Below are 13,225 nucleotides of genomic sequence, written 5' to 3'. Positions count from 1 at the left end.
GCTGTGAGCTCTAATTCTAGTCGGTGTTATTAATAGAGTCATATTAATGTTAAATTCCTAAACAGCTTCCTTTTTAGGCTTTAGTTATTTAGGTTTTCACAACTTATAGCTGACGATAGCAGAACCAAGATTTCTTTAAATTGTTTTTTTCTTCTGATGAGGATTGCATCAGCAGGAAAGTTCACTTTTTAGCTGACCTGTGAGAAAAAAAAGTGCTGACCCACACCCTTCAGGCCAATGTTCAGGCCTATTTTGGAAGCTGGCAAGTGTCTCCATAGGTTGTTTGTCTGTCTCATATGTACATGCAAACTAGACTTGGGTGGATGGACAGAGATCATGTTTGATTTATGTGTGTGTGTGTGTGTGTGTGTGTGTGAGAGAGAGAGAGAGATAGTCACTCAGTTATGCCCAACTGTTTACTACCCTATAGACTGTAGCCTGCCAGGCTCTTCTGTCCCTGGAATTCTCCAGGAAAGAATAATACTGGAGTGGGTTGCCTTGCCCTTTTCCAGTTTGATGTACATTCCTGGAGAATTCAGTGTACTCAGCAAACACACTACTAAAAAATAATGAGCCAGCAGAGGGAGCTCTCAGTGGGTCCTAAGAACACACCTAAATGAATCCCATTATAGTCAATTTTGGATATTGCAATAGAATAGCTGATAGTATAATATTGGACAGGTTCATTTATCTCCCACCGAGAGTTTTTTCCTAGCACCACACTAAAAAGCACTTAGTAATCTAAAAAATTATAATCCTGAATACTTAGTAATCATACTCAGCCATGGCTGGGTTATATCTGTTTTTCCAGAAGTATGCCCTGCTCTATGTTTTATGTAACATTCAGTTCGCTTCAGTTGCTCAGTCGTGTCCAACTCTGCAACCCCATAGACTGCAGCTTGCCAGGCTTCTCTGTCCATCACCAATTCCCAGGGCTTGCTCAAACCCATGTTCATTGAGTTGGTGATGCCATCCAACCATCTCATCCTCTGTCATCCCCTTCTCCTCCTGCCTTCAATCTTTCCCAGCATCAGGGTCTTTCTAAGGAGTCAGTTCTTCACATCAGGTGGCCAAAGTATTGGGGCTTCAGCTTCCACTTCAGCCCTTCCAATGAGTATTCCTGACCGATTTCCTTTAGGGTGGACTGGTTGGATCTCCTTGCAGTCCAAGTGACTCTCAAGAGTCTTCTCCAACACCACAGTTCAAAAGCATCAGTTCTTTGGTGCACAGCTTTGTTTATAGTCCAACTCTCACATCCAGACATGACTACTGGAAAAACCACAGCTTTGACTAGATGGACCTTTGTTGGCAAAGTGATGTCTCTGCTTTTTAAGATGCTGTCTAGGTTTGTCATAGCTGTTATAAGTAGTTCAATACTATTGTAACTTTATTTTAAATGCGTACAGGAATGTTCTTCTTAATCTTTTCTCAAATGCAGAAATTCCCAAAGTTCCTTTAGAGTATAAATTGATCTATAGATTATCCATTTCCACTAAAACTCAGCAACTTCATAGAAAACGGAACACACAAACTGATCATGTCCTTAAGGGCAAACTAAATATTATGAAAGAGGAGAGTGAAAGAGCTGGCATAAAACTCAACATTCAAAAAACAAAGATCATGGCATCTGGTCCCATCACTTCATGGCAAATAGATGGGGAAACAATGGAAACAGTGACAGACTTTATTTTCTTGGACTCCAAAATTATTATGGACAGTGACTGCAGACATGAAATTCAAAGACGCTTGCTCCTTGGAAAGAAAGCTGTGACAAACCTGAAGAGCATATTAAAAAAAAAAAAAAAAAAACATAGCTTTACTGACAAAGGTCCGACTAGTCCAAGCTATAATTTTTCCAGTAGTCATGCATGGATGTGAGAGTTGGATCCTAAAGAAGGCTGAGCACTGAAGAATTGCTACTTTTGAACTGTGATGTTGGAGAAGATTCTTGCGAGCCCCCTTGGACTGTAAGGAGATCAAACCAGTCAATTCTAAAGGAAACTAGTCCTGAATATTCATTGGAAGGACTGATACTGAAGCTGAAACTCCAATACTTTGGCCACCTGATGCGAAGAACTGACTCATTGGAAAAGATCCTGATGCTGGGAAAGATTGAAAGAGGGAGGAGAAGGGGACAACAGAGGATGAGATGATTGGATGGCATCACCAACTCGATGGACATGAGTTTGAGCAAGCTCTAGGAGACAGTAAAGGACAGGGAAGGCTGGTGTGCTGCAGTCCCTGGGGTTGCAAACAGTCGGATACGACTTAGTGACTGAACAACAAAAAATACAATGATAAATAATCTTAACAATATAAGAAAATTACAATTGATCACTGACACTATAATTCAAGGAAGATGGCAAGAAGCTGTGCTCTGAAGCATTCAGGATTCCAGTGCCTCCACCATACCTTCTGAGCCAAGTTCTCCCCTGGATTCTTTGCAATCTGCTGACAGACAATGGAAGAATGTTACAGAATATCTTTTTAGAAATCATATCTGGAAATAAATACAATCTTTTCCACCATAGTTTATTAACCAGACTATGTCATGTGACCCACGTGGAGGTATTCAATCTAGTCATGAACCTAGAAAGAGACTGAGTAAAGGTATAACAAACATACAACCATCTTTGCCAACACGGACATAATTCAGTTTTTTTTTGAAGTTTATTAATCCCATTGTGCACCCCAGAACTGTTGATACCTTTCCCCACAAATATGTAGTGAGTGGATGAGGCTGCTGCTGCTGCTGCTAAGTTGCTTTAGTCTTGTTCGACTCTGTGCGACCCCTAGACGGCAGCCCACCAGGCTCCACCATCCCTGGGATTCTCCAGGCAAGAGCACTGGAGTGGGTTGCCATTTCCTTCTCCAATGCATGAAAGTGAAAGTGAAAATTGAAAGTGAAGTCAGTTGTGTCCGGCTCTTAGCAACCCCATGGACTGCAGCCTACCAGGCTCCTCAGTCCATTGGATTTTCCAGACAAGAGTACTGGAGTGGGTTGCCATTGCCTTCTCCAGAGTGGATGAGGAGGATTACTAAAATGTTATCATCTTTGCAAATAGGATTTATACATTCTAAAACTGGTCTTGTTTTGTTCCCTTTTTTACTCCACATTTGTTTTTCTTTGTATTTCTCCTGTTTGTTGTGAAGTGCTATTGCAAATGTGATCTATATTATAATTTTAAAAACACTGGATTGATGAAATTCTCTTAATTTCATTTCCTCTTTCATTTACAATTTCTCTCTCTCTCTCTCTCACACACACACACATACACACATACACACACACACACACACACACATGCACACACACACCCCTGCTTTTCAACTCAAAGAGATTTGAGTGATATCATTATGATAGCTTTATATATTGTTGTATTAAGATAATATTAGGTATTGGGTAAGACTGCCTGTCTTTGAATCGTTGCTTATAAGCTGAGAGAACTTATGCTACTTACTTAACCCTCTGAACCTCAGTTTCCCCACCTAAAACATCATAAGTTTGTGGTGAAGAGAACACTTGTAATGCTTATATAGTGACCTTAGGGCAAGGCCAGTACATGAGAAATACTCCACCAGTGCTAGCAGCTGTTATTTTATTGCTGGTAGGATTAATTGCTCTTCCTCACTGAGTTCCTGAGTATTATAGTTTAAATATAAACTATTTACAATAGTAGTGGATTTTCATGCATTGCCAATAATCTTGGAGTCCACATGTTTCTTTACAAACTGTGATTAAAAGGCTCCATATATCATTTAAAATACAAGCAGACATTATTCTTACTTTTATGATCAATGAAGCTAAAGGATTAATGGTCTCATTTCTTTGGTGTGGTTTGTGATAGACAGTTTTGAATGAACAAGGGAGTTTTTTTACAACTAGAAAATTGTTTAGTTTTGCCTTAAAAACTCATATTTTCACTGTTTATTTTCAAATCATATAAACTGGCCTTAATTGTCCTTTTTGCTCCAGTAAGTGTAACACACCAATTGAGTCAGTTTTCTCAACAGATCACAGATTTTTCCCTTTTATTTCCTGAAATCTGTTATATTAGGTTATTATCTTTTCTGTTCTTCATTTGTTCTTTTTTTCTTTCGTCGCCTTCTGGGAACTAGGCTACAACAATCCGATGCACAATCCAATACAATTAACTCCTAGGCCATTGTTCTTAACAGACTTTGAATCTTAAAATGTACCTACGTTTTTTATGCCTTTACTTTATATACCTTTAAAACAAATATGCCCAAACTAGTAAAAAGTCAACCAAAATGCAAGATTTTTACCTAGATTTCCATGTGCTGTTCAATTTCTTTCTTTTGTTCATGTGAAATATTTCATGTCATGTAATAGCCTGTATTTTATAACTTGAAAGCATTTTTGTATAATGTTAGGATGGGCTTTTCCATTTATCAATTTAGGATTAGCTTATGCTAGCACTCAGATTGCAAGAGCAGCAAGCTGATTTTGATAAATTTCCTTGATTTCCCTGCCCTCCATCAACATGTCTGGCATATAAGGAATTAACAACATGCCAAGAGATAAAGGACACATTTCAGAAGTCTTTATTTTAGAATATAATGTCAATAGAACTAAGTATACAGAAAATAATCTAAGAAAAACATTATTTTATTTTTAATACATATGATACATAGCAAGTATAAAATGAAAAGCTGTTAATTCATGACTCCTGATTCATGCTTTCAAAAGGTTTACTCTAATTGGAAATGATTCATATAAAAACTGAGATCAGTAGTAATGCATGACATTAAAGAGAATGGCTTCCCAGGTGGTACAGTGGTAAAGGGCCTGCCTGCCAATGCAGGAGATGCAAGTGACACGGGTTTTATTCCTGGGTCAGGAAGTTCCCCTGAAATAGGAAATGGCAACACAGTCCGATATTCTTGCCTGGAGAATTCCATGGACAGCAGAGCCTGGTGGGCTAGAGTCCACAGGGTTGCAGAGAGTCAGACACGGCTGAGCACTGAACACTCCGACACTCTGATACTTTAACACTTTGACTTGACATACAATATATTCATGCTACAAGAATTAAAAGAGGAAAGTGAGTTGTCGTAGGAAGGAAAAACACATTCAGAGATCCTGAATGAAAACACTGAACTAGATCGCGAGTCCATATAAAAGGAGCAAAAGTGAAGTCTAGAAGTTGTGTGTAGTAGATTGAATGGAAAGTTTTCTTCAAGCCACTTGCACCATATGTTTCATTTGCCTGGTCATATTCTGACCATTTTCAGGAAGACAGATCACTTAGCACACGCAGCTGAAACTCACTCTAGCTCCAACTTAATGGGGAAAATAAAATGAAGAACACAGTAGTTATTTGTTTAAATTAGAAGTTTATAATTCAGATATATATATTTTTTACAAATGTGGAAGAATATACTAAAATGCAAGTTAGTTATGGGTATTTAGAAATAGAATGCTTTTCTATTTTTATGGACTCAATGATGGGCTGTGTAAAAGTATCTGAAAATAATCAATAGATTTAAAACATGAAATTTGATCTACTTCCATTAGATCATTTTGGTTTTGTGAAATAGCCTCCTATAGATTTAGTCATGAGTGTTCTATGAAGATTCATTAGCCAGTTTGAATCCCATTTCATTTGTGAAATGCTTCCAAGATAATTTTTGTCTGAAATTAATTTCCTCTTCTTCACAGCCACAGCTTGTGATGGAAGATTTTTGTTGACTGGATCTTCTGGATCCTTTGAGGCTCTGCATTATCCCAAGCCTTCTAATAATACAAGTGCTGTTTGTCGGTGGATTATACGGTAATAGTGAGTGAAGTCGCTCAGTCGTGTCTGACTCTTTGCAACCCCATGAACACCAGTCTCCTGCATCCATGGGATTTTCTAGGCAAGAGTACTGGAGTGGGTTGCCATTTCCTTCCCCAGGGAACTTCCCGACCCAGGGATCAAACCCAGGTCTCCCACATTGTAGACAGACGCTTTACCATCTAAGCCACCAAGGAAACCACCTTTTATTCCATGTACTTAAGTCATAAAGTCTTTCTCTGATGCAGGAAGTCTTAGCATCTGTAGTAATGCATTTATTTTCTAGACAGTTGTTTCCATTAGCTACAAAGCAAAGTCTTCCCATCTGATATACTGTCTAAGAAGTTTCTCTTTCATTCTTAACTTTTTAAAAGAATTTTGCCCTATAAATGGGGCCATCTCATTGGCCTCTGTAGCAATTTTTTTCTTTTTTCCCCCATATGGTTGTCATAAATCAAGTGCTACCAAAATGAACAGCACACCTGTGTATATCACAAGAAACCATATTTCCTTCATCTGCATCCTGACTGCAGAATAGTTATTTTCTCATCATGCTTTGTATCCGTATGAAATCGCCTATGTTGTGATTTGGTCATGCAGATCAAGATCTGAGACACCGTCTATACTCATCCTCTTTGCTGTATCTTTAATAACACTTAGTTCATTTAATATATATTTGACCTCCAAGTCTTAATTCAGTTGATGAATGCAATCATTATGATAAATAAAATGATCAAACTGCTGATAGCTGGTCTACCTTAATATATGCCTAAGCATTTTTCACAAAGGAGTAATGTTTCTCCCAGATATTCCAAGAGAAGTATCATTTGTACTCAAATAAATATAAGCAATACTGAAATAAGCTCATTGCAATCTTTTAAAGTGCAAGACTTCTCATAGCCTTAGTTAAGTTAAGATGCAAGTAAATCTCCCCCCAAATATACAGTTGACCTTGAACAACAGAAGGCTTAGAGGTGCCAACACCCTGTGCAGTCAAAATTTGTGTATAACATTATAGTTGGCCCTCTGTTCTGTAGTTCCCTATGGTTTGTGTAGTGTCGTAGTATGCTGCTGCTGCTAAGTCCTTTCAGTCATGGCTGACTCTATGCGACCCCAGAGACGGCAGCCCACCAGGCTCCCCCATCCCTGGGATTCTCCAGGCAAGAACACTGGAGTGGGTTGCCATTTCCTTCTCCAATGCATGAAAGTGAAAAGTGAAAGTGAGGTCGCTCAGTCGTGTCTGACTCCTAGTGACCCCATGGACTGCAGCCTACCAGGCTCCTCCATCCATGGGATTTTCCAGGCAAGAGTACTGGAGTGGGTTGCCATCGCCTTCTCCGGTTGTAATATGCACTGTTTGAAAAAAAAAAATCCACATATAAGTGGACCCATATTCTTCAAACCTGTATTGTTCAAGAGTCAACTGTATATTTCCTAGTAAGCCACTGAAATTTCCCCCCCACAGAGTATTCAACACACATGCTCTGTGGAATTCACTCTGAGAAATGAATTCTAGTTTGCTCATTTCTCTTAACAGCTGGAAGGGATTTTGGTTTCCCAATCTGACCTACCATATATTTATTTTAATCATTATGATGACTCAATAGAAAATGGGGAATCAATATAACAACTGATCAAACAAGGTTGAAAGACAGAGCCTCGGGTTCTTGCCAAACAAGTGATAGGAAATGGCCCCATAAATACTCACAAGAGTTCTTTTCCTGTGTAAACATATTCCAGAGAGGACATGAGGTATGAAGGGAAGATTATTCTAAACACATTTACTTGGCATTATTCAGAGAACAAAGAACATGCTGTCCTGTTTAAATAATTTCTATTTTGGAGCTCAGCCCTGTGTAAGTTATGTGATATAACTAGAAGCACACTTTATTCTTTTCAGTGCTCTAAACAACATGTTGTTGCTGTTTTGTAGTTGCTAAGTCGTGTCCAATTCTTGCTACCCCATGGAGCATGGCCCACTAGGCTCCTTTGTCTATGGTATTTCCCAGGCAAGAATACTTGAGTAGATTGTCATTTCCTTCTCAAGGGAATATTCCTGACCCAGGGAACAAACCTGTGTCTCCTGCATGGGCAAGTGGATTCTTTACCACTGGGCCACCTGGGAAGTACCTAAACAACACACTACTTGTGTGCAAAAGATAAGATTTTGCATATTAAAAATGGCAGTTCTAAGTAATTCTCAAGTGAAAAATTTTTTTTAATTTAATATTTACTTAAAAATATTAGGACATCATTTCTGATAATCACATTTAAAAAGAAGATTTATAAATGGCTATTAGTACTGTTTTTAGTACAATGAAAAAATATTCCATTCTTTACCTAAAATGTCAGCAGAGAGTCTTAGAAAAATCTTAAATTACTTCCTTTAAAAAGGGAAATAAAATGAATTCTAACTGATCTATGATGCATTCCTAACTGCACAATGATTTCTTCATGAAATCTTTGGAATTTTATTAACATTAAATAATAATAATTTAATTTTTATGTAATTAATATTTAATCATCCTCCACTTCTTAGTAAAGCTATGTCAAATCTTCAGGGAAGTCTTATAAGCAGACCACTATAAACAATATTATTTTTGCTGCAATAGTAATATTATTTATGCATAATCAACATTATGTTAATTAAAGATTTGTATGGTCTGTTCTTTTTACTTCCTTTCAATCACTTAATTTTTAAAACTATTTTAAGAAATCCACCATTAACTAGGGATATTTTCAAAACCTACAAAATCTAAAGTATTACTCTAAGTAAATACTGTATTGCATCATAAAATTATTATTTAAAAGTATGTAAATTTTCTAAGTGTATTTTCTTCTCCAAACTGATTATTACATTAGATGGTGGTTTGTTTTTCCTAATGGTGATCAAAGTAGGGTATAAAAGCAATAATGTTTCTTACAAGCTTGGAAACCCAGTAGCCAGTAGAGAAATGGTTATGATACAGTTAAGCTATATTTTGGAATTATATTAAGGCCCCGTGTAGCAGAGTATCAGCGATGAAGGATGTGAGTGCTGAAGATAGTCTGTGTGGCTTCAAACCTGGCCTCCTCACGTTCAACATCTATGATCTCAGGCAAATGTCTAAATCTCTTAGACTCGAAATTTCTATGTCTATAAAGGTCAGAGCCTCTAACTACAGGGGTCAAAGTCATCATGAAATGTAAAAGACTTTGTGCTCTATTAGGTGCTCAATAAAAGTGGGCTCTAAGAAGAGTAGCTATTGATACAAAAATGTAAAATATAAAAATGACATTTAGAAAAGTACCCTTTCTCTTAAAAAATTCATAAGGTAGCATGGCTAAAATTACCAATTAATCTCACCTTTATAAATGCCTGTGTTTTATTGCAAGTAAGTTGAGTTTTCTGAATCAGAAGTAGAACACAGCATGCACTCATTTCTCTCCTCCACCTTCAGTTATCTATTTTGAAAAAAGTAAAGGGTTTTTGAACATGAAGTTTCTTAGGGAGCTTTTCTTGATGCCTTAGTTTCAATGCTTTAAAACAACATCAATTGTTGAAAAAAAGAATCACTATTTTCTTGCCTGGAGACACCAAAACTTTCATTAAAAGAACACAAATCATTCCTGAGGGGGCTGTTTATTTCTTCTTCATCTGTCTTCTTCTTTGATGTTGAATTCCCTAAAGGTCTCACTCGCAGGCTCACTTCCCCCAATCCCTGAAGAGGCCTTTAGGAGGTGGAATTCCTCTAAACAGCTGCCACCACCTGCTTTGTTCTTCTCTCAGTCTGGGCCGGGAAGAGCTCATACTCCTCATATTGATCTCCTCCCACCTCTGTCAACCTTCTGTGGTTACTGAATACATCTGAGGGTAGCCCATGAGGGCAGCATCCTCTGTATCTGCCCATCTTCCTCCAATGGCCCTCACACCTGGAGCATATAAAAATACACATCCCCTAATCCACTCCAGAACCACTGAATCTGATACCCACAGTTGAAGTCCACATGTCAGTATTTAAAAAAATAAGCAACCTGCTAGTGCTCTACCCTCACTTTCCAAGCAATAAACACTGGTCAGATCCAAAAACCTAGATTTCTATTTAGATGTCTTTTAATCCTGCACTGCTGGTCATGGCCATTTCAATGTTGTCAGCCCCATTCCTTGAAGACTAAACTCTAGTCCTGCCTCCAGCCCATCATCAGGAATATTATACAACGAGGTAGTGCTCCAACTTGACATTTTCCTACCATGAAATTCAGAGTTTCAAAATTAACTATATTTGTTTTTTTAACTTTCAAGTAATAGATTTTATTTTATTAATTTTATTTTTATTATATTTTTAATTTAATTTTTTTTTTACACTAAGACTTTAGTGAAGTCGCTCAGTTGTATCCAACTCTTTGTGACCCATGGACTGTAGCCTACCACACTTATCCATCCATGGGATTTTCCAGGCAAGAATACTGGAGTGGATTGCCATTTCCTTCTCCAGAGGACCTTCCCGACCTAGGGATTGAACCCAGGTCTTCCGCATTGTAGGCAGACACTTTACCATCTGAGCCACAAGGGAAGTCAATCCTAAATAGAATTGATAATATCAAACTTTTTTTTAATTGATGATGTTATTAAGGGTTAAAAGTGTGTTGGTCTTAATTTTTTTCTTTTAATTTTTAATTTTTTTTTCCTTTATCACTGTTATTTTATTTGTGATGAATGTCCCCAGTTTCTCAATTGACTGAGTATTACTGGTAACTTACCAAAAATCTGAACTTGCCATGTCCCTGGCCAGGAATCCTGGTTCAGTCAGTAGCCTCCACAGTCAGCCTCTGAAGTCAAGAGTCTTTTCAGTCTCCTTATCTCTGGAGATTAGCCATCTCCCTATTATCAGCCCTTTCAGTATTTAGCCAGCTTCAACATTACCACCCATGTTTTGCTCTACTGTTCAGCTTCCTCCTTTGTGAAGAGTTCAGGGGAACATTGTTCCTCCAAAACACTAAAGAATTATTCGCATTTCTGATCCCACACTTCAGTGAAACAATGTAATTATAAATAGGCATTGCCCTAGATACATTTCCTCAATCTGAAAATTAAAATTTGAACACTTTCCCCACAGAGCATTCAGCATAATGTAGATCAGCCATTGGCAGTTTGATTATTGTGATCATCATAACAACTGAACCATTCAACCAAATCAAGAGTTTAAAGATCAAATATATAGCAACTGACCCAAATTTTATTCAAGACTTAGCAAAAAGGATGTATATAAATGGTGTTCCCAACTTTTAACCTGCCATGAATAAATCACACCATAGGAGATTTTCATACAGATGAGAAAGGAAATGTTCTATAGTCAGGAATGACTCACCTTTGTTCCCACACAGATATATCAAATTAACAATGAAGTGTGGACCAAAAGATATTTATGAAAATTCCAGAATTCAGTTTAGAAGTTGTATGCCCTGGGTGAGTGCAAAGACAAGAACGGCTCCAAGAAATGGGCAAGAAGATTAAGTTCATTTTAACCTCCATCAGCATTTCCCCCAACACAGCACAACCCAACACAGGTCTTAACTCTCTCCTTCTTCCTTGGAAGGAAAGACGAGGGTGGAACATGCATCCAGTGTCCCAGCTTTTCCAAGAGTTTCCAAAGGAACTAGTTTCTGTTCTCATATATATAATGAATGGACCTGGCATTGTTTGAATGTCTGAGAGATACTGAGAACAAATAGGAGTGGGTGCAGCTTGCTATGATCAGCAGGACTTGATATAATTATGAAAGCATGAACAAATCAAGACTTCTCCCTAAAGGTGAAAAGAAAGAAGTGCAGGAAGTTTCCAACATTCTAGCTATTTCAACAACTTCCCCAGCAACTGGTGTGTACTTACATGAATGGGAAGCTGATGAGCCAGCACAATTTGCATGACCTGGTGGCTACAGAGAATAAGGGAGACTGGGGTGACTTGCTGTGGTAGGAAGAGAAAACTTGCAGCCCACATTACAGACACCAGAGAGAGTAAGAAACAGAAACCACCAAAAAAGAAACCTGCCAGCCTCTTGTTCTTCAGTCACTCAGTCGTGTCTGATTCTTTGTGACCCCAGGGACTGCAGCACCCCAGGCTTCCCTGTCCTTCACCATCTCCTGAAGCTTGCTCAGACTCATGTCCTGTGAGTCAGTGATGACATCCAATCATCTCATCCTCTATCATCCCCTTCTCCTCCTGCCTTCAATCTCTCCCAGCATCAGGGCCTTTTCCAATGAGTTGACTTTCTGCACCAGGTGGCCAAAATATTGGACCTTCAGCTTCAGCCTCAGTCCTTCCAATGAGTACTCATTGTTGATTTCCTTTAGGATTGACTGGCTTGATCTCCTTGCAGTCCAAGGGACTCACGAGAATCTTCTCAAACAACACAGTTTAAAAGTGTCAATTCTTCAGCATTCAGCCTTCTTTAGGGTCCAACTCTCACGTCTGTAGAAGACCACTGGTAACATCATAGCTTAGACTATATGGACCCCTGTTGGAAGAGTCTTGTCTCTGCTATTCTCATAGCTTTTCTTCCAAGGAGCAAGAGTCTTTTAACTCCTTGACTGCAGTCACTGTCCGCAGTTATTTTGGAGCCCAAGAAAATAAAGTCTGTCACTGTTTCCATTGTTTCCCCATCTATTTCCCATGAAGTGGTGAGACCAGATGCCATGATCTTCATTTTCTGAATGTTGAGGTTTAAGCCAACTTTTTCACTCTCCTCTTTCACTTTCCTCAAGAGGCTTTTTAGTTCCTCTTCACTTTCTGCCATAAGGGTGGTGTCTTCTGGATATCTGAGGTTATTGATATTTCTCCCAGAAATCTTGATTTCAGCTTGTGCTTCTTCCAGTCCAGCATTTCTCATGATGTACTGCCAGGGTCCAGCCCAGGTGGATCCAGGGAATTCGAAGCAGGGACGGAGTTGGAGTCTGGGAAAGGACTATTTAATTAGAAATATAAAGAGATAAGGAAAGAATAGTGTAATAGGAAAATTAGTGGAGAAAAGAGTCTGAATAACTTGGTTTATGTGGAAAACTAATAAAACCTTGAGACAAGAGATTTGCACCATCTACGTTAGGCCACCGGCGCCCACTTCAATAGCAGAGGGTGCCCCACTATGGGCTCCCTCTCGTGTGGATCTTAGAAGCCAGAGCAAGTAAGTAGACTTGGCGAGCCTCCTTGCTCCAGATGGGAATTCAGCTGGAAAAGGGGAGAAAAGAACAACATGGGGGAGCCCAGCATTGGTGCAAGACTCAAGACTTTATTTTCAAAATCAGCTTATATACCCCAAGTTGTACATAAAGAAATAATGGAATATGCAGAGTTATGCAGGGGCAGCAGTCCTGACCCTCACTGAGGCTTTCTTTTTGCATACCTTCCCATATACAAAAGGTCTCAGGCGGTTTACATTATCTTCTGGCCA

The 13,225-nt window shown here is 38.6% G+C and overlaps 1 protein-coding gene across 1 annotated transcript in view; it reads left to right on the top strand.

Moving 5' to 3' along the window:
* Positions 1-13,225, top strand: part of TMPRSS15 (transmembrane serine protease 15) — a 156,545-nt gene that overhangs the window by 32,363 nt on the left and 110,957 nt on the right. The window contains exon 7 of the mRNA XM_040227475.1: positions 5,684-5,795. Within this exon, the coding sequence (XP_040083409.1) occupies positions 5,684-5,795 (112 nt within the window). The remainder of the gene's footprint in view (positions 1-5,683; positions 5,796-13,225) is intronic.

The sequence above is a fragment of the Oryx dammah genome, unplaced genomic scaffold (assembly GCF_014754425.2).
Source record: "Oryx dammah isolate SB20612 unplaced genomic scaffold, SCBI_Odam_1.1 HiC_scaffold_2, whole genome shotgun sequence".
In the NCBI taxonomy this organism is placed as follows: domain Eukaryota; kingdom Metazoa; phylum Chordata; class Mammalia; order Artiodactyla; family Bovidae; genus Oryx; species Oryx dammah.
Note: the sequence above shows the minus strand (reverse complement) of the source record. Positions and strands in the feature narration are given on the sequence as shown.